Source organism: Microcaecilia unicolor, chromosome 3 (assembly GCF_901765095.1).
Source record: "Microcaecilia unicolor chromosome 3, aMicUni1.1, whole genome shotgun sequence".
Lineage (NCBI taxonomy): Eukaryota > Metazoa > Chordata > Amphibia > Gymnophiona > Siphonopidae > Microcaecilia > Microcaecilia unicolor.
Window position 1 is genome coordinate 338,415,053 of NC_044033.1, and position 22,585 is coordinate 338,437,637.

The window sequence follows — 22,585 nt, forward strand, 5'->3', positions numbered from 1 at the left end:
GGTGAGGTCCCCAACAGCGGTGCTGCCTGCGGCATCGGCTACCACCCAAGTCGACTCCTCTTCGATGTCGGTGGAGGAAGCTTCGCCGCGGTCCGAGCAGGCGTCAGCCTCTCGACATCACCATCGAGAACATCGTTCCTCAGCGTCGAGGCAGGTAAATTGTCGAAGTACCTTAAGGGAGGTCTTATCCGATACTGAGCAGGAGCATTCGTGGGAGTCAGAGAAAGGTCCCAGGTACTTTTCTTCCGATGAGTCCTATGGGATACCCTCTGAACCTTCCCCTCCACCAGAAAGGAGACTTATCTCCACCGGAGAGTCTTTCCTTTTCCTCTTTGTCCGGGTGGCTACGGCTATTCCCTTTCTTGTGGAGGTTGAGGAAGAGCCCAGGACTGAGATGCTCGAAGTCCTGGACTATTCTTCTCCACCTAAAGAGGCTGTAACAGTTCCTCTTCATAAGGTACTGAAGGAAGTCCTTATGCGAAACTGGTCGGCCCCTCTGTCTGGCCCTGTGGTTCCGAAGAAAGCTGAATCCCAGTATCAGATCCACGGTGAACCTGGATTGATGAGGTTTAAGTTACCCCACAATTCTAAGGTGGTGGACTCCGCCCTCAAGAGAGCCAGGAGTACTAGAGACTATGCTTCGGCGCCCCCAGGCAGAGAAGCTAGGACTCTTATTCTTTTGGGAGGAAGACGTATCTGGCTGCTATGCTCGCCGCCAAAATTCAGTCATACCAGCTCTTCACGAGCATTCACTTGCAGGACTCGATAAGGCAACTATGTAGCTTGGTTCATGCACTCCCTTCGGAGCTGGCCGAGCCCTTTCGCCAGGTGGTCAGGCAGCAGAAGACGTGTCGAAAATTCCTGGCCAGGGGTACGTTTGACACTTTTGATGTAGCATCCAGGATCGCTGCTCAGGGTACAGTGATGTGCAGACTGTCATGGCTGCATGTCTCTGACCTGGATCATTCTGTCCAACAGTGAATGGCGGATGTTCCTTGCCGAGGGGACAACCTTTTTGGTGAAAAAGTAGAGGATCTTGTTGATCAGATCAAGAAGTATAATGATGCTATGGATTCTCTCTCCCACCGGGCGCCTTCTGCTACAACCTCCTCATCTAGGAGGTATTTGGGGGGGGAGGGGGAAGGAGGAGTGCTCCCTATTCCTATCCTAGGCGTAAGTACACTCTTGCTTCTCGACAGCCTTCCCAGGCTCAGCCCCAGCACACTTGTTCTCGTCAACAGCGTGCGTCTAAGGCCCGAGCTGCTCCCCAGCAAAAGCAGGGAACGGGCTTATGACTGGCTCCGATTAAGGATAGCCTCTGTAAAAGTGTCCGTACCGGACGGCTTGCCAGTTGGGGGGAGGATGATATTTTTTCACCAAAGATGGCCTCTCATAACCTCCGACTGGTGGATCCTTCAAATAGTCCGGTTACGGTACACCCTCAATCTGGAATCCACACCTCCAAATTTCCCACCGGGAGCTCATTCTTACAGTTCCCAGCACAAACAGGTACCTGCAGAGGAACTCTCCGCCCTTCTGAAGGCCCTAGTGGTTGAACCCGTTCCACCACGGGAAGAAGGGCTGGGATTCTATTTCAGGTACTTCCTTGTGCAGAAAAAGACAGGGGGGATATGTCCCATCCTAGACCTGAGGGCCCTGAACAGATTTCTTCTCCGAGAAAAGTTCAGGATGGTTTCCTTGGGCACCCTTCTTCCCATGATTCAAGAAAATGATTGGCTATGCTCTCTGGACTTGAAGGATGCTTACACACACATTTCGATACTCCCAGCTCACAGGAAGTATCTTCGATTTTGGCTGGGAATTTGGCACTTTCAGTACTGTGTACTACCCTTTGGTCTGGCGTCTGTGCCCAGATTGTTCACGAAGTGCCTAGCGGTAGTCGCAGCATCGCTACGCAGACTGGGAGTGCATGTGTTCCCTTATCTCGACGATTGACTGGTGAAGAGCACCTTGGAGGCAGGCGCTCTACAGTCCATGCGAATGACTATTCAGGTGCTAGAACTACTGGGGTTCGTGATTAATTACTCCAAGTCCCATCTCACCCAGTTCAAAAGTTGGAATTCATTGGAGCTCTGTTGAACACAAAGACAGCTCGAGCTTATCTTCCCAAGGCAAGGGCAGACAACCTCCTGTCCCTGGTGTCCATAGTTCGAACATCTCAACAGATCACGGCTCAGCAGATGTTGAGACTTCTGGGGCAAATGGCCTTCACAGTTCATGTGATCCCATGGCACGCCTACACATGAGATCAGCTCAGTGGACCATAGCTTCCCAGTGGTCTCAAGCTGCGGGGAGTCTATAGGATGTAATCCAACTGTCCACCGACTTCCGGAATTCTCTGCAGTGGTGGACGATTCGATCCAATTTGACCTTGGGACGTCCATTCCAAATTCCTCAGCCACAAAATGTGCTGACGACGGATGCATCCCTCCTGGTGTGGGGAGCCCATGCAGATGGGCTTTACACTCAAGGAGCCTGGTCTTTTCAGGAAAAAGGTCTTCAGGTCAATCTCCTGGAATTGTGAGCAATCTGGAACGCTCTAAAGGCTTTCAGAGACCGGCTGTCCATCCAAATCATATTGATTTAGACAGACAGGTTGCCATGTATTACACCAACAAGCAGGGGGGCACCGGATCTCGCCCTCTGTGTCAGGAAGCTTTCCAGATGTGGCTTTGGGCACGCCATCACGGCATGTTTCTGCAAGCCATTTATCTGGCAGGAGTAAACAACAATCTGGCCGACAGGCTGAGCAGGATAATGCAACCTCACGAGTGGTCACTGGACATGGGTGTCACCTGCAGGATTTTCCTAGTGTGGGGTACCCCCTCGATGGATCTTTTTGCCACTCAGATCAATCACAAGGTCCCTCAGTTCGGTTTCAGGCCCATGACAGATTAGCGTCAGATGCCTTTCTCCTGCATTGGGGAACAGGCATCCTGTATGCGTATCCTCCCATACCTCTAGTAGGGAAGACTTTGCTGAAACTCAAGCAAGACCGAGGCACCATGATTCTGATTGCTCCCTTCTGGCTGCGTCAGATTTGATTCCCTCTTCTTCTGGAGTTGTCCTCTGAGGAACCGTGGAGATTGGAGTGTTTTCCAACCCTCATCACCCAGAATGACGGGTCGTTTCTGAATCCCAGCCTCCAGTCTCTGACTCTCACGGCCTGGATGTTGAGAGCTTAGAATTTGCCTCCTTGGGTCTTTCAGAGGGTGTCTCCCGAGTCTTGCTTGCTTCCAGGAAAGATTCTACGAAGAGGTGTTACTCTTTCAAATGGAGGAGGTTTGCTGTCTGGTGTGACAGCAAGGCCCTAGATCCCCTTTCTTGTCCTACACAAACCCTGCTTGAATACCTTCTACACTTGTCAGAGTCTGGTCTCAAGACCAACTCTGTAAGAGTTCACCTTAGTGCGATTAGTGCTTATCATCACCGTGTAGAGGGTAAGCCTATCTCTGGACAGCCTTTAGTTGTTTGCTTCATGAGAGGTTTGCTCTTGTCAAAGCCCCCGGTCAAACTTTTACCAGTGTCATGGGATCTCAACGTTGTTCTCACCCAGCTGATGAAAGCTCCTTTTGAGCCACTGAATTCCTGCCATCTGAAGTACTTGACCTGGAAGGTCATTTTCTTGGTGGCTGTTACTTCAGCTCGTAGGGTCAGTGAGCTTCTGGCCTTGGTGGTGCATGTACCTTATATCAAGTTCCATCACAACAGAGTAGTCCTCCACATACACCCTAAGTTCCTGCCGAAGGTGGTGTCGGAGTTCCATCTGAACCAGTCAGTTGTCTTGCCAGCATTTTTCCCCGGCCTCATACCCGCCCTGCTGAACGTCAGTTGCACACACTGGACTGCAAGAGAGCATTGGCCTTCTATGTGGAGCGGACAAGCCCCTTCAGACAGTCCGCCCAAATGTTTGTTTGTTTCGATCCCAACAGAAGGGGAGTTGCTGTCGGGAAACACACTATTTCCATTTGGCTAGCAGATTGCATTTCCTTCATTTATGCCCAAGCTGGGCTGACTGTAGAGGGCCATGGCATGGCTCATAATGTTAGATCCATGGCTGCGTCAGTGACTCATTTAAAGTCAGCCTCCATTGAAGAGATTTGGAAGGCTGCAACGTGGTCATCAGTCCACCCATTCACATCTCACTACTGCCTTCAGCAGGATACCCGACGCAACAGTTGGTTTGGGCAGTCAGTGCTGCAGAATCTGTTCTGGGTTTAGAATCCAACTCCACCCCCCTAGCCCCATTTTTGTTCTGTTCCAGGCTGCACTCTGTTAGTTGTTTTTGGTTTCAGGTCAATCTATGTTATTTCCTCGCTGTTGCAAGGCCCAATTGACCAAATGTTCATTATTTTGAGTGAGCCTGGTTGCTAGGGATACCCCACATGTGAGAACAAGCAGCCTGCTTGTCCTCAGAGAAAGTGAAGATACTTACCTGTAGCATGTATTCTCCGAGGACATCAGGCTGATTGTTCTCACAAACCTGCCCACCTCACCTTTGGAGTTGTTGTTAGTTTATTTGTTTGCTTTTTGATTTAACTAAGGGGACATGCTCGCGCGACGGGCGGGAAGTTGTCTGCGCATGCGCGGTGTGCGCTGCTTACGCAACAGAAGACTCTGGCAAAACGTTTTATTTTTGCTGGGAAAATTTTACCATTTCCTTTGCCGATGCGGACGTCGACCCACATGTGAGAACAATCAGCCTGCTGTCCTCAGAGAATACCTGCTACAGGTAAATATCTTCGCTTTCTCTGCTTAGTTCATATGGAGGAGCATTTTCGATATGATGTTTAAGTCCGACTTTGGACGTTTTGCAAAAAATACCCAAAATCTGAAATAGGAAACAAGGTCCTTTTCAAAAAAGAAAAAGGTCTATCTTTTTTTTCAAAAATGCTGTTTTGAACAAGGTTTTGTGATTTGGACATTTTGTTTTTTGGTCTATTTTCGGAAAAAAAAATCATCCAAGTACAAAACACACAATAATCAAGCCATTGGGATGTAGGAGGAGCCGACATTTTTAGTAGACTGGTCCCCAGACATCCCAGGAAAGCAGTAGGGCACTTCACAGACTTCATGAAATGTTATGGAATGGCTGCCTGAGGGGTTGGGGGGGGGGGGGGGGGGGGGGAGGATGGGGAAGGGAGTGGAAATTTGTCTATAATGATGAAACGGGCATAGTAGCACTGATTAGGAGGGTGGACATGATCAGAAATATTAATGGATAGGACATATAACAAAAAAGGTGAGGGGACAAATGGTAAATGGGGGGAAGATATCAGTACAAGGAGAGGGAGGGGTTCCGGGGTAGGGGGGAGAAAATGGATAAAAGTTGAATGACTAGACTAAGCATCAGTTTTTATTGTTTAGTGTTCAGTATTTTGTGTGGTATGTTTAAAAGATGGAATGTGAATTTGTTCTGATGAGTCATCAATAAAATGTTGAAACATAAAATGCTCCCAGGTACACATCTCACCATTGCTCCCTTATCTTGTCTGCTGAGCCCCCAAAACCCACTACCCCCAACTGTACACCACTACCATAACTCTTTAGGTGAAGGGGGCTCCTATATGTGGGTACAGTGGGTTTCTGGTGAGTTTTGGGGGGCTCACAGTTTCCTCCACAAGTGTAAGAGGTAAGGGGAATATGGGCCTGGGTTCTCCTGTCTGCAGAGCACTGCACCCACCACTAGACTACTCCAGAGACCTGCATGCTTCTCTAATTGATCTGAGTATAATATCTGAGGCTGTCATAGAGGCTGGCAAGTAATGTTTTTAATCACATTTTTCGGGGGTGGAGGGGGTTAGTGACCACTGGGGGAGTAAGGGGAGTCATGCCTGATTCCCTCCAGTGGTCATCTGGTCATTTAGGGCACCTTTTTGTGCCTTATTCGTTATAAGTCTTAGTCCTGGATGGTTTTGTTTTGTTCCATTATGGCTGAAAAACACGCAAGTGTTAGGAATGCCCAGATCCCGCCCTTAACACACCCCCTTGTGATTTGAATGCACTTCTGGCAGACTTCAGAGAAAAACATCTAAAAATTGGTTTTGAAAATACTTGTTTGGATGTTTTTGTGAGAAAAACGTCTAAATGCAGATTTATGCCACTTTTTGAACATTTTTCTCGTTTGAAAATGAGCTCCATGGTGTTCACATTTTGAAATCTGCCACTATAGGGGTTTTCTGACTCATTTATGAATGGCCATCTTTAATAACAAAAGAAAAAATCTAAGGCAAGAGCACATAGTGCAAAAACAATAAAATAGAAAAACATCAGGGTGCAGCAGTGCACAGTTAATAACACTATCCAGAAAATTAAAATAAGACAGCCAGATACAGCACTGAAGACAAAAACAAAATTGATGCATTTTAAGAAACAATCCAGCATTTCAGTTTTTCCATCAGATGGCCATCAGGGAAACAGGTTACTTAGAATGCATTAATTATGCTTTTTTTTTTTCCCAAATGATGCACTTGACCATCTCTCCTTTCCTGATAAGATGCATGTTCTCCGAGGACAAGCAGGCTGCTTGTTCTCACGACTGGGTGACGTCCGCGGCAGCCCCCACCAACCGGAAAAAAGCTTCGCGGGACGGTCGGCACGCAGGGCACGCCCACCGCGCATGCGCGGCCGTCTTCCCGCCCGTGCGCGACCGCTCCCGCCAGTTCCTTTTTTTCCGCGCCTGGAGAGAGTCGTGCTTTGCCGCTCTCTCTACTTCAGCCGCCGGATTCTTGCGATCGCGTATACGCGGATCGCGCTTCGTTAATTTAATTTAATTTCCTTTTATTTTTTCTTTTTACAAAAAAAAAAAAAAAAAAAAAGACTGCGCGTGTGGAGCACGCGCTCCCCTTTTCCCTCGCTTCCAGCGGGGACGCTACGTTGCGGCCTAGTGGTCGCTCGGTCGTTTATTTTTTCGTGGTGTGATTTTAGCCACCATTGACGACTTTGACTTCGCCGACGCGATTTTTCCGTCGATGTCCTCGAAGGTCCCGAGTGGATTTAAAAAGTGTGGTCGCTGCGGCCGGCCGATCTCGCAGACCGACACCCACGCTTGGTGCCTCCAGTGCCTCGGGCCGGAGCACAATCTCAAGTCGTGTGCTTTGTGTCTCGGTCTCCGGAAACGGACTCAGGTTGCGAGGCAAGTTCTGCGGGACCGTCTTTTTGGAACTTGCGCCGGCCCCTCGACGTCGACCTCGACGGCATCGGTATCGAAGGCCGGTTCTTCGGTACCGGTATCGATGCCCGAGACATCGGCACCGATGGCAGCGACCCCAGGAGAACAGGTCCCGTCGGCCCGCCGGTGAGAGTGGGGTTGAGAGGCCGCGTGGGCAGTCGGCCCCGGTCACTCCCTCAGCTCGTGAGCCACGGGACCGAACCCTGTCTGACCCGGTGCCTCGAGACCGAGGGGGATCGACCTCCTCCTCTTCCATGCCCTCCGGCGCCGGTGACGTGCATCGAAAGAAGGACAAAAAGCGTCGTCACCGGACGCCCTCGGTGCATCCTGAAGAGGAGTCGACGCCGAAGCGTCATCGTCGAGAGGAGAGGTCCCCGTCGGTTGTGGAGGTACCGACGCGTCGGGGTTCCGGCACCTCGGTGCCGTCTCCTGGCTCCCAGCAGCTTCCGGCACCGACACCCTTACCGGCCCCACCGCCTTTCCCGGCAGCGGGCCTGGACGAGTGCCTCAGAGCCATCCTTCCGGGGATCCTGGAAGGGCTGATGCGCCAGGGCGCCGATGACTGTGGCGCCGGCGAGCTCTAGCCCGGCGCCGGAGCTGTCGACACCGCCGCCGCTTGCGGTGCCGGTCTCGACTGCTACGCAGGTGGAGTCCCCGTCGACGTCGATGGAGGGAGCTCCGTCCCCGCCGGCGCGGGAGTCCACCGCTCGACGACACCGAGACCTCGGTGCCTCGACGTCGAGCCGGGCCCGGTACAGGACTCAGCTACATGAGCTAATGTCCGATACCGAGGATGAGGACTCGTGGGGGGAAGAGGAGGACCCTAGATATTTCTCCTCAGAGGAGTCTACGGGCCTTCCCTCGGACCCCACGCCTTCACCGGAGAGGAAGCTCTCACCTCCTGAGAGCCTCTCCTTTGCCTCCTTTGTGCGGGATATGTCGATCACCATTCCCTTCCCCGTGGTCTCTGTGGAAGAGCCGAGGGCCGAGATGCTCGAGGTCCTCGACTATCCATCACCACCTAGAGAGTCCTCCACGGTGCCGCTGCACAATGTCCTGAAGGAGACGCTGCTCCGGAACTGGGTGAGACCGTTAACTAACCCCACCATTCCCAAGAAAGCAGAGTCCCAGTACAGGATCCACTCCGACCCAGAGCTCATGCGGCCCCAATTGCCCCATGACTCAGCGGTCGTGGATTCTGCTCTCAAGAGGGCACGGAGTTCGAGGGATACCGCCTCGGCGCCCCCGGGGCGGGAGTCTCGCACTCTGGACTCGTTTGGGAGGAAGGCCTACCAATCCTCCATGCTCGTGACCCGCATCCAGTCATACCTGCTCTATATGAGCATCCACATGCGGACCAATGTGCAACAGCTGGCGGACCTGGTCGAGAAGCTCCCGCCGGAGCAGTCCAGGCCTTATCAGGAGGTGGTCAGGCAGCTGAAGGCATGCAGAAAGTTCCTGTCCAGGGGTATTTTTGACACCTGTGACGTGGCATCTCGTGCTGCGGCCCAAGGTATAGTGATGCGCAGGCTCTCATGGCTGCGCGCCTCTGACCTGGACAACCGCACCCAGCAGAGACTGGCCGACGTCCCTTGCCGGGGGGATAACATTTTCGGTGAGAAGGTCGAGCAGATGGTGGACCAACTGCATCAGCGGGAAACCGCTCTCGACAAGCTCTCCCACCGGGCGCCTTCAGCATCCGCCCCCACTGGTGGGCGTTTTTCCCGGGCACGGCAGGCTGCACCCTATTCTTTTGCAAAGCGTAGGTACAACCAGCCGGCCCGAAGGCCTCGTCAGGCACAGGGACAGCCCCAGCGCGCTCGTTCCCGTCAACAGCGTGCGCCTAAGCAGCCCCCTGCGCCTCCACAGCAAAAGCCGGGGACGGGCTTTTGACTGGATCCACGGGAACATAGCCGCCCTACAAGTGTCCGTACCGGACGATCTGCCGGTCGGAGGGAGGTTAAAATTTTTTCACCAAAGTTGGCCTCTCATAACCTCCGACCAGTGGGTTCTCCAAATAGTGCGGTGCGGATACGCCCTGAATTTGGCCTCCCTGCCTCCAAATTGTCCTCCGGGAGCTCAGTCTTTCAGCTCCCATCACAAGCAGGTACTTGCAGAGGAACTCTCCGCCCTTCTCAGCGCCAATGCGGTCGAGCCCGTACCACCCGGGCAGGAAGGGCAGGGATTCTATTCCAGGTACTTCCTTGTGGAAAAGAAAACAGGGGGGATGCGTCCCATCCTAGACCTGAGAGGCCTGAACAAATTCCTGGTCAAAGAAAAGTTCAGGATGCTTTCCTTGGGCACCCTTCTGCCAATGATTCAGAAAAACGATTGGCTATGTTCCCTGGATTTAAAGGACGCATATACTCACATACCGATACTGCCAGCTCACAGACAGTATCTCAGATTCCGCCTGGGCGCACGCCACTTTCAGTATTGTGTGCTGCCATTTGGGCTCGCCTCTGCCCCACGAGTGTTTACCAAGTGCCTCGTGGTGGTAGCGGCCTACCTACGCAAGCTGGGAGTGCACGTGTTCCCATATCTCGACGATTGGCTGGTCAAGAACACCTCGGAGGCAGGAGCCCTCCGGTCCATGCAGTGCACTATTCAACTTCTGGAGCTGCTGGGGTTTGTGATAAATTACCCAAAGTCCCATCTCCAACCGTCCCAGTCTCTGGAATTCATAGGAGCGCTGCTGAATACCCAGACGGCTCGGGCCTTTCTTCCCGAAGCGAGGGCCGCCAATCTCCTGGCCCTGGCTTCGCAGACCAGAGCGTCCCAGCAGATCACAGCTCGGCAGACGTTGAGACTTCTGGGTCATATGGCCTCCACAGTTCATGTGACTCCCATGGCTCGTCTTCACATGAGATCTGCTCAATGGACCCTAGCTTCCCAGTGGTTCCAAGCCACCGGGAATCTAGAAGATGTCATCCGCCTCTCCACCAGCTGCCGCACTTCACTGCTCTGGTGGACCATTCGGACCAATTTGACACTGGGACGTCCATTTCAAATTCCACAGCCCACGAAAGTGCTGACGACGGATGCCTCTCGCCTGGGGTGGGGAGCTCATGTCGATGGGCTGCACACCCAGGGTATGTGGTCCCTCCAGGAAAAGGATCTGCAGATCAACCTCCTGGAGCTCCGAGCGATCTGGAACGCACTGAAGGCTTTCAGAGATCGGCTGTCCTACCAAATTATCCAAATTCGGACAGACAATCAGGTTGCAATGTTTTACGTCAACAAGCAGGGGGGCACCGGATCTCGCCCCCTGTGTCAGGAAGCCGTCGGGATGTGGCGCTGGGCATGCCAGCACAGCATGCTTCTCCAAGCCACATACCTGGCAGGCGTAAACAACAGTCTGGCCGACAGACTGAGCAGAGTCATGCAACCGCACGAGTGGTCGCTCCATTCCAGAGTGGTACGCAAGATCTTCCGAGAGTGGGGCACCCCCTCGGTGGATCTTTTCGCCTCTCAGACCAACCACAAGCTGCCTCTGTTCTGTTCCAGACTTCAGACACACGGCAGGCTAGCGTCAGATGCCTTTCTCCTTCATTGGGGGACCGGCCTCATGTATGCTTATCCTCCCATACCTTTGGTGGGGAAGACCTTACTGAAGCTCAAGCAAGACCGCGGCACCATGATTCTGATAGCGCCCTTTTGGCCCCGTCAGATCTGGTTCCCTCTTCTTCTGGAGTTGTCCTCCGAAGAACCGTGGAGATTGGAGTGTTTTCCGACTCTCATTTCGCAGAACGACGGAGCGTTGCTGCACCCCAACCTTCAATCCCTGGCTCTCACGGCCTGGATGTTGAGGGCGTAGACTTCGCTGCGTTGGGTCTGTCTGAGGGTGTCTCCCGGGTCTTGCTTGCCTCTAGGAAGGATTCCACTAAGAAGAGTTACTTTTTCAAGTGGAGGAGGTTTGTCGTTTGGTGTGAGAGCAAGGCCCTAGAACCTCGTTCTTGCCCTGCACAGAACCTGCTTGAATACCTTCTACACTTATCAGAGTCTGGCCTCAAGACCAACTCAGTAAGGAATCACCTTAGTGCGATTAGTGCTTACCATTATCGTGTGGAAGGTAAAGCCATCTCTGGAGAGCCTTTGGTCGTTCGATTCATGAGAGGCTTGCTTTTGTCAAAGCCCCCTATCAAGCCTCCTACAGTGTCATGGGATCTCAACGTCGTCCTCACCCAGCTGATGAAACCTCCTTTTGAGCCACTGAATACCTGCCATCTGAAGTATTTGACCTGGAAGGTCATTTTCTTGGTGGCAGTTACTTCAGCTCGTAGGGTCAGTGAGCTTCAAGCCCTAGTAGCTCATGCTCCATATACCAAATTTCATCACAACAGAGTAGTGCTCCGCACCCACCCAAAGTTCCTGCCGAAGGTGGTGTCGGAGTTCCATCTTAACCAGTCAATTGTCTTGCCAACATTCTTCCCCAGGCCGCATACCCGCCCTGCTGAACGTCAGTTGCACACATTGGACTGCAAGAGAGCATTGGCCTTCTACTTGGAGCGGACACAGCCCCACAGACAGTCCGCCCAATTGTTTATTTCTTTCGACCCTAACAGGCTAGGGGTCGCTGTCGGGAAACGCACCATCTCTAATTGGCTAGCAGATTGCATTTCCTTCACTTACGCCCAGGCTGGGCTGGCTCTTGAGGGTCATGTCACGGCTCATAGTGTTAGAGCCATGGCAGCGTCAGTGGCCCACTTGAAGTCAGCCACTATTGAAGAGATTTGCAAGGCTGCGGCGTGGTCATCTGTCCACACATTCACATCACATTACTGCCTCCAGCAGGATACCCGACGCGACAGTCGGTTCGGGCAGTCGGTGCTGCAGAATCTGTTTGGGGTGTAAATCCAACTCCACCCTCCAGGACCCGAATTTATTCTGGTCAGGCTGCACTCTCAGTTAGTTGTTCTTCGTAGGTCAATTTCTGTTGTAAACTCGCCGTTGCGAGGTTCAATTGACCTGGGTTCTTGTTTTGAGTGAGCCTGAGAGCTAGGGATACCCCAGTCGTGAGAACAAGCAGCCTGCTTGTCCTCGGAGAAAGGGTATGATACATACCTGTAGCAGTTGTTCTCCGAGGACAGCAGGCTGATTGTTCTCACCTACCCTCCCTCCTCCCCTTTGGAGTTGTGTGTTTCATCTTTTGCTAGTTATTCAACTGGCGGGAGCGGTCGCGCACGGGCGGGAAGACGGCCGCGCATGCGCGGTGGGCGTGCCCTGCGTGCCGACCGTCCCGCGAAGCTTTTTTCCGGTTGGTGGGGGCTGCCGCGGACGTCACCCAGTCGTGAGAACAATCAGCCTGCTGTCCTCGGAGAACAACTGCTACAGGTATGTATCATACCCTTTATCAGAGCATTAGTTACTTTATAATTGAACTGTACAGTAGCTCCAAGTCTTTGATTTAAAGCATCTTTATTTGGCTTTAGCTTGTAGGCGCCAATGGAGTTCGCAACATAGATGGAAAACTCCGTTTGCAGTTATATCATCCACCTCCAAGGTCTAGAGTGCATCTAAATGCTGTTGAAGTATTTGGGTGGTGGATGAAATATCCACGACATCGTTACCCATCAACTTTGTATGTAACCGTAAAAGGTTTAAAGCTTCCTGATCATGTAAGTTGTGCAGAAATACTTTCATTCAAATCATTGTGTACCTTTTGAGACTTTCAGGATAACTAGTACAAATGGAGCAGAAGGGGTTGCACTACGACTGCTTCAGGATAGTAGATTGAATTCAAACTAATGGAAAACTTGTGAGATCCCTTTATACCTTCTTTCATTCTAGTCTGTACCTGCGCTGTCTGTTTAGGGGCCAATTTTCAGAACTGCTAGCATTGATGCAAAATCCACAAGTACTTTTACCTGAAAAAGCTTTGTAGTGATTCTCAAAGGGCAAGTACAAACATATGTTCCTTTTAAATATTGCCCCATAGAGATTGCACCTACTTTTTCAGTGGGTGCTTATTCCATACAGGATAATGCATGTAGATCTGAGAATGTGTTGTAGACCTAAACACATCCATGGCCTGCCTACCTTTTGCTTGGAAATACAAAGTCCAATTATATAGTGGCCTAGAAGCTCTGTAGATTCATGCTCAAAATAATTTTTCTTCACATCAGCATGGATTCTATTTTCTTGGAGGCAGTGTAACACCAGAGCTACATGTTACTAATAGTGCATAGGGATTTCTGAATAGATGAGGATATCATTAAGCTAGACCAACAGAAATAAGTCTGAAATGTTCCTGAAGATATTACTGACCAACAATTTGAATATGGTGGGTGCATTGGTAAAGTCAAAGAGCATAATAAGGTACTTGAATTGCCCATAGTGGGTCTGGAATGCTGCCTTCCCCTAGTCTCCTTCCGTTTTGGTTTGAATTCTTTGCACCGCCTCTACCCTGTGTCTGTCCTTTCAGAGAGGTGTTGTTTAGAACTAAAGTCAGTATTCTTAAGTGAGGCCTCATCAGCTACCTGTACAGGGGCATTATGCAGTTTTTTTTGTGTTTTTTTTTTTTTTTTAATTTCATATCAGACAAAATCAACTCAACGTCTTTTCTATTCAATCCATATCAGCATCTTTGTCCTCTCCTCTTATGATGTACAGGTCTTTTGGATTTCTGTACTTGAGATCTATGACTCCACACTTTTTTGCATTAGATTTTAATTGCCCCTCAGTTGAACACTTAAAACTGTACGTTCCATTTGTTGATCATCTTGTATTTTTTATCATGTAACTTACCTAAAATTTGTCTCTAACACATTTCTGAATATTGTCATTAGGTTTGTATCCTGCTGCACATTGTTCTTAAAATGCTGCCAGTGCAGCCTTTGTGGTAAAACCTAGCCTAAATCTGGTTTGTTCTCTTATCTCCTTAGATTTCTCCTTCTTCCCGTTCAATGATGGCTGTTCAACAGGAACAAGGTGGTGAACTTCAGAGTGAAACTGTTTTAAAAGAAAGTCCATCTACTCCAGATGCAAAGAAGGCAGAATCTATAAAGTGGACAAGGCTACCTGGACAGGTGATTGTATTTTAGAGCATGCATAAACTTGCATTATTTTTTTTTTGTCTTTATTGTTAGGAACTGGTACTCAAAGCAAGGTACACTGTAAGCCCCATATAGTGCTGTGGTCAAGGATTGGACCCCGTTTGTTTTTATTCTTATAAATTATACTGTGGACCCCATATAACATATTTCACTTATAATGCAATCAAATATCTTGGACCCCAGTGTTTGCATTATATGGTGTATACAGTGTTTGGCAGCGGGTTGTAAATGCAGTAACTTGCTTATTCTTCAATTTTTGGCACTCTGTCGATCTCTACTACTACTACTAATCTTTTCTATAGCGCTACTAGATGTACGCAGCGCTGTATGAATTATATGTAGGCACTTTCTCTGTCCCTAGAGGGCTCACAATCTAAGTTTTGGTACCTGGGGCAACGGAGGGTTGACTGACTTGCCCAATGTCACAAGGAGCTGCAATGGGAATCGAACCCAGGTTGCCACTGCACTAACCATTAGGCCACTCCTCCACTCCAGGGCTCATTCTTAGAGATGACTAGGCGTTAAGCCTTTTCCTTCGCTACTCCATTCCGCTGGAACTCACTTCCCTTAGCCCTCCCTGCGGAAATTATCTATTAAAAAATGTAAAATCGCTTGAAAGCGTGGCTGTTTACACTTGCAATTAACCCTGGTTGAGAGAGTGTGGTCCAAAATTGTTAGGCTAAAAGCCTTGTTGTTATTCCCCGTCCGTCTTGTACTGCTACTTTGTATGAATGATGTCAACTTTTCTATCAAATTATTGTAGTTCCTTTCTGTACTACGGTTTGTAATTTTAAAGTATTCACCTCCTTGATCTGCTAGTTAGGGAAGGTGGTATAGCAAGTATCTGTAAATAAATAAAAATCATTCTTATTGTTTTATTTATCTTTTATAAAATTTTAGACATCTTTATTAACTCTTACAAACATATTCCTAATACAAAAGTAAAGTGTTTGCCAACACAAGCACATAATTGCAATAGCTGGTTTTGAAAGTACGTTGAACAGTAACTCTAATTTAAAACAGATTTTAACATTTTACAACAGAGGGGCCATCTGTCCCGGTTTTAAAGAATATCAAAACCATTGACACAAAAATCCAAGGAACAACACAACTGGAAAAAAATGCTTGGGAACACACCAAAATAATAGGCTTCCAGATCTTTTCCCATTCAGCCAAATTCTGTTATGCTTTGCTGTCCACTTCACAGGCAGACCTAAGCTTGTCAATCCACTTATACAGCAGGGGCACACCCTCTAACTTCAAGCCATGGCCAAGATTAAATGTGCTACAGTTGAGTAAAGTGTGGCAAAACGCTGCTGACTCTGAAGCAACCCAGGTATTGCTCTGTTAAGCAAAAATATTCCAGGATCCCAGGGCAGAAGGCTTCCCAGCCAGGATTGGATATGATATTGAACTGATTTCCCATAGGCTTTAGTCTTTAGGAAAGACCACCACATTGTGCCCTGCCCCCACACTTCTACAAACATTGGGAGTCAACTCCAGGATACATATGATGACACCTACTAGGGGTAAGATACCAGCATTACATAACCTTTATCCCATTCTCCTGAAAATTGGCAGCCAGTGATAGTGGGGACAGCACAATTTCTATGGCACCCCATTCCTCTGCTTCATATTGCAGTCTTGTCCCCATCTAGCTCTGTGCCAGGTTTAATGTAGATCTGTTCTGTAAATGATGGTAAGTCAGTGAAAGGAACATTCGAGTATTGCGGAAGTCCTCAAATATGTCCTCCAAGAAAGAATTCTCTTGAATTACTACAAGGCTTATGTTTTTGGAAGACAGAAAATGCACTAATTGTAAGTAAAAGTAAATGAAGTGCGTAGTCGGAGATGGTGTCATAGTCTGTAGAAAAATACTGCTTGTCTATGAAAACATAATCAATCCCAGAATAGGTGTTGTGTGAATGGGAGTAAAAAGTGTAATCACGTCTGCGTGGATTTGCTTCCCTCCAAGCATCAGCCACTCCCATCACCTACAAAAACTTTTTGAAGGCCTAAATGATTTTCCCGAACTATTCAGCTGGCGTTTGCTGCCAAATGGCAAGCTTTTCATTTAGTGTTCAAAACTCTGGTGGATAACAACATCTGCTTCACTCTGCAATATCCTGCCTGTTTGCAGGTGCTTCATGATAGGTTACCTCACTTTTTTTGCAACACCAGAGGAGGTCCAGCAACAATTGTCTGCATTCTTACCTCAGCCTGCAGCGGGGGTCCCTGGTGGGAGAATCTGGGTGAACGTTTGACTGGTTATGATTACTGTTACTGCTCTTAAGTTCATTTGGTTGTGGTCTGCATAATTGTTTATTATGAGAGGCAGTGGGGGGGGGGGACACACACGAGTGATCTATGATATCTGTGTTATTTGGGGTTGGGGGCGGTGGGAAAGGGGGGTGGGGGTGTCCTTGGGGTTGGGTGAGGGGACAGAGTGAATGGAGAGTGTGGGTTAAGTGGTAGTTTTTGTATTGTATTGTGTGTAGCTGAGTGGGATTGTTGGTTTGCTGGTGAGGGTTGGGGTCTACGTATTGTGCGTGTGTTTTTTCTGGTGCTAATTCTTAATGGGGGTCCAATGAGGGCTGGGCATTGGATGCCCTTGTGTTCTTCCTTTTTTCTCCTTCAAGGGTCTTTTTTGTGTTCTTCCTTTTTTCTCCTTCAAGGGTCTTTTTTCTTCTTTACTGATGGTTGATGTGTCTATGGCCTCTTGGAATGTGTCAGGTGTAGACTTTCCATAAAGAGACAAAAACTCCCGGAAATACACGGGGTGCCTTCAGGAGATCTGTATTCTATAAATGGCGTCCAGATTAGCATGCCAAAATTTTGTGTACGCCTGAGATGTGTGTGCAAATTAATTTAACAAGCTCAATGACGTCAATAATTAGGTGCTAACCATAATTGTTGATGTTATTGGCACTTGTTAGTATTTGCGTGTGCATCTGGCTTTGCTGTATTTTATAAGGCAGTGTGGCTAATTCTCATAGTGTGTCACAGTATGTATCTCGAAAGGGGGTATGGCCATGGGAGAAGCATGGGTGTGTGAGGGACTTTCTGAAAATATGCACGTGTAGCTATAGAGTACACAGTCAGTGTGCCTAACTTGGACGCCAGCATTTAAACCAGGTTTCAGCAGGCATAAGTCTGGCTCCCAACATTAGGTGCGAGATCTGCGCTTAAGAATTATTCTATAAAGGTGTGCGTGCCCTTTACAGAATAGCGCTTATCGCCAGTTATTGTCCGGTGCTTAATTTTGAGCACCATTTATAGAGTCTGGCCCTATATTTACACAAGCCATATCTCACTGCACACATTCATTCATACAGAATAGCTATACAAACAAATCCTTTATTGAAAAAGGATGTATCGGGCAAAATATCATTAACAAAATTCCAGTAACAGCACCCTCTGAGAACAACTTAAACTGATGAATAGCTCTGCTTTCTTTATGTTCTTAAATCATGCTCTCATTAATTTATTGTATGGCTGTTTTTATTATTATCGCTTTATTTAGAGGCAGAACGTCAATAAATATGGCAGCACTCTCCTTTATAAGACTCTTCTTAAGTTTAGGAGCAATTCTGTAAAGGGCCTTAATAGTTAGGCACCCAGAATCTAGGCACTAAGCTAGTATTCTGTAATGGCAAATTTGTGCACCTAATCCGTTATAGAATACTAGCGTAAATCAGCATTTAGGCGCCACCACTTAGGCTTGCTCTATTCTAGGTGCTAAATGGATGTGCTAAAATGCAGCAATTATTTGCCTAAGCAACACTGGCTCCCCATTCCTTCTTGACTGATGTATGTTATTTTTTAATTTTACGGCCTTCCGTTTTGGATATCTCTCTTAGGACGCTTCGTTCTATCAGCAATCACCGCCACTCCTTTCCACTAGAATAACCTTGCCCTAGAAATCAGGAGCGAATTCTTCCTATCACGTTTTACAAAGGCCTTGAAGACCTGGCTGTTCCAAAAGGCCTTCAGTGCACAGCTTAGTCCCTCCAGAGTTTGTCCTACTTCTCTTCCTATCTCACTTTGCCCCTTTCTCTTTATTGTAGTTTCCCTATCTTCTCTATTCCTTGGACCAAGTATGTTTCCCTACTTTTCCTATGTGTTTTTGTATTTTCTTTCTTTTTCATTCATTAACAATTGAACACTGCCTTGTTCTGTTTCCAGGTTAGGCGGTATAGAAAATCAAAGTAAAGTAAGTGATGATATTCAATAAAATATATGCTTAAATAGTAAAATGCCCGTGACCCACCCATGCCCATATGAATTCCCCCCCCCCTCCTTGCAGTCACACTCCAAGTTATGGAACATTATTAAGTACACGCACATGCCTAACTGCCGTTTTAATGGCAAAGGTTAGGTGCCTAACTTTTGGCATACTACACAGAATCAGAATTGTTTGTTGCTGTCGGATGCATTACTTTTTCAGTATTTTTGGGTGATTGCAGTATACCTGAGTTTGCTGAGATCTTAAATAACGAGAGTGGCAAAAATATTTTTCATTTTTAATAAAATTTAAAAATTAAGACATTTTTATCTACATCTAAATCTGATGGTTTTTACATTTATTTCAAGTCATTTTGAGTTTTCAAAATTGTATAACAATAGGCATAACACACGCATATCACCAAAGTAGCCCATCTGCACACATGATCATACCTCACTTCACCCTCCCCCAACAAATACAAACTTACCCTCTTAGCTGTTTGATAGGAAGTAGATTGGCAACTTATTTGCATAGCCAAAGTCAACATTATAAACTGCTTAGCCTAAATACTGAAAATGATTCTTCATTCTCTAGCATAAAGTAGTTGTATATATGTGTACTAGAGATCTGTAACTTTTCATGTGGCTTTCCATGTTCTACGTTCTTTCTTCATAAGTTTATGAAAGGACTTCTAATATTATATAAAAGTGAGGCCAGTCAAGAAGTCAAGATTGGTTTTTTTTTTTTTAACTTAAAAAGGAAAGAGGAGTCCAAACCTAAAAAACCCAAACGAACAAGAGCAGGGTGGAGAAATATGATTTTATACAATTGTTTATGTAAGGCTTTCACAGGTGAGGGCTAGGGAAACACCCCAGGAAGACACAATTTGCTGAGCTTTTCCTTTGTTCCTCAATATTTGTATATAATTGAATATTTTTACCCGTGTTCAGTGAACCAGCAGTCATGATCAGAAAGAGCCACTGTCTACCTTACATTCTCCGAGGACAAGCAGGCTTACCATTCTCACAGGTGGGTAGATGCAGTTCCCGTGTCTCCCAGTTCGACACGGGAGCTGCGTCTACCCACCTGTGAGAATGTGAAGCCTGCTGTTCCTGGAGAATACCTGCTACAAGTAAGTATCTTCGCTTTTCTCACATGGATCCATCAGAGTCAGTGTCCCTTTATAGGCCTTCCTCTTATGTATGTAGATTTGCTGTAGAAATGTACAGTGATTTTCCCTTAGTGCTATACTTTCTGGAATAGTTGTTGGGTTTTACATTTTTGTTTATTATTAAGAGGCTTTAACTTAATTTGATAATTTTAATTTAATACGGACTTATAACCTGCGACTTTTGACCTAATGGTATTCAAAACAACTTATGCAATTAACTTTGGAGTTAACTGTGTAAATCATTTTTGCTAAAAATTGGGGCTGACTGGCATGCAACGTTTGGCTGGATGTTTATATCTAGCCAAAAGTTGACTATTTAAAAATGGAAAGGCTTGGAGGCCTTCTGGGAACGGGGCTAAAAGATAATCAGATAGTGGTGATCCGTTTTAAACAGGACTGCATAGTGTATTGATTTAAAACTGCATATTCAGTGTTTGAAAATCAGGCACAAAGATAAACAAATTGCTTATCTACTCGTATATACAGTGGCCACCCCATTGAATATTGACATCTGAATTGCTAAATCTAAAAATGATAAAGGATAAAATGATCTTTGTTTTGTAGGCTTGCAGAATCCCAAATAAGCATCTTCTGTCATTGAGAACAGGACACTTGGGCTGCTTCTGTATTGATTTCTCACATGATGGTAGAACCTTGGCAGCAGCATGCGCAGACAGAGATGGTTATCCCATAATTTGTAAGTCAAATTACTTCTGTTACAGCTTTTGTGTATGTAATCTACATGTGGTTTCTTTTAACTTTTAGCAGTTCAGATAGAGGTATATAGTTTTTCCAGTCCAGTGTCTAAACTATGTGATTTCTTGGTTTACAGGAGTATTCTAAGGGAAAGGGGGAAGGGATTTGGATTTAGTTCATTCCTTTTCAGTAGTAGTTCAAAGTGTGTTACATTCAGGTACAGCAGTTATTTCTCTGTCCCCAGAGGGCTCACACTCTAAATTTTTTGCATCTGAGGCAATGGAAGGTTAAGTGACTTGCCTAAGATATAACAGTGACTTGCCTAAGATAACAGTGAGTGGCAATGGGATTTGAGCCCTGGCTTCCTTGATCCTCAGCCCACTGCTCCAGCCAGTGGACTTCTCTCCACTGTTACACTGTAGTCTTTCAACTACGACTTTAAACCTTCTGTATAATACCAATGAGGTGAAAAAAATTCTTGGATGGCCTATATCTTCCTATACTACGATTTCAAAGTTAGAATTATTCAGTTTTTGCACCAGTCAGATAATGCTGTTATGACTGTGGAGAACAAAGCCAACAGTACTGAGAAAATACTTAAGTGTTTTAATAGAGAAATTTTGACAGGTAAAAAGACCCATTTTTATTTGTTACATTTGTACCCCACGCTTTCCCAGTCATGGCAGGCTCAATGCGGCTTACATGGGGCAATGGAGAGTTAAGTGACTTGCCCAGAGTCACAAGGAGCTGCCTGTGCCTGAAGTGGGAATCGAACTCAGTTCCTCAGTTCCCCAGGACCAAAGTCCACCACCCTAGGAGCTTCACATAGGAAATGGACACCCAGGTTGGTTCATTTACTTCCAAAGTATTATACTGTTCACGAGGTGGTGAGATACCTGACACACAGATGGTAGGCAAATAGTGTGCGGCACCTTATGGGACCTTCCTAGGCTAGTGGAGTTGTGAGAACGGGATTTTGGATGTCCTCTTTGAGCCTTTTGTATATTAGGTGCTATTAGGGTGATTCCTAGTCTTCTTCACAGTGTAGAAATACAGGAGTGTTATTTATACACTATTCATATGCCTTATTTCTCTCAGCATAGAGCTTATTTGGTGGGTTGTGCAGACACTCCTGAAAGCCAGAAATGCCAGGTGGAACATAATTTTTTTTTCATGGCCTATGGCAGTGTCGTCCCAGCAGGTTATTTTGGGCAGCTCTGTTTCAATATTTGCAATTCATTTTGGGCTATCGTCTCCTAGTCTCCATTGAAGGGGTTCTTTTGGGTTTTGCTGGGGCTATGGGGTTGAGAGCCCTTGGGGATAAATTATTTGTTAGTAAATCTTGTATTTTGGGTAAGAAATGTATTCTCAGTCACTGGTTATTAGATTATCCCCCATTTATTTGTTATAGAAGGAATGGGCTTCATTCCTTGATGTAGGAATCATTTAGGTCTCACCCCGACAGCAGAAGAAAGTTTTATCCATCTGGGGAGCATAACTGCAGAAGGTATCTCCTGCATCCCTTAGTCAAGTCCTTAATCAATTCTCTGTTACTCATCAGGGTCTTCCTCATTCATCCTGAGGCCTTGGGGATTGGGGGGTTATTGTGGGAAGGGGAGTGTACATGAGTCCTTGTTTTGGTCTTGGGCCTAAGAGTCGTGGCCCGGACTGATTGTTTATTGGTATTTTTCCCATACAGATAGTTGTATTTCTCTCTGTGGGTTTGTTATTGGGTTGCGATAAGTATGGTTTGGGTTGGTGTGAAGACTGTTGTAACTGTATCTTTTTATTCTTTATACTTTAATAAAAAGAATTTCATAATAAAACATTTTGGCAGCAGTGAACATGGACCCTGCACGAGGCAGCATGGCGGTTGTTGACAGTGATTGTGAACTGCTTGAGACAACGGTGTGGCTGTCAAATGCACTCAGCTCAGGGGAGGAGCACAGCCCTCCCTGCCAGGGGGAACTGAAGTTCATGGTCATTGGTATTAAGATAAATATTTACGCAGATATAGAAGGGTTCAATAGGAAAATTGAGGATATGGGCCAGAAATTAAAGGTCGGATTTAGTAAATGGTGCCCAGTGCTCCGGGATGAATGCTATTTATAGAATAGCATTGGGCATGAGGACTTATACCAACTGAAGCCAGGTGTAAATTCCTGGTGCATATCCATGGTATTCTGTAATACTGCACGCAATTTTCCGAAACGCCCCTGACCTATCCATATCCCTCCCATGGGAAC

At 47.1% G+C, this 22,585-nt stretch overlaps 1 protein-coding gene across 1 annotated transcript in view; it reads left to right on the top strand.

Annotated features, from left to right (window-relative positions):
* AHI1 (Abelson helper integration site 1) overlaps positions 1-22,585 on the top strand; it is a 683,164-nt gene that overhangs the window by 184,415 nt on the left and 476,164 nt on the right. The window contains 3 exon segments of the mRNA XM_030195101.1: positions 12,625-12,810; positions 14,077-14,220; positions 20,208-20,340. Coding sequence (XP_030050961.1) covers positions 12,625-12,810; positions 14,077-14,220; positions 20,208-20,340 — 463 coding nt within the window.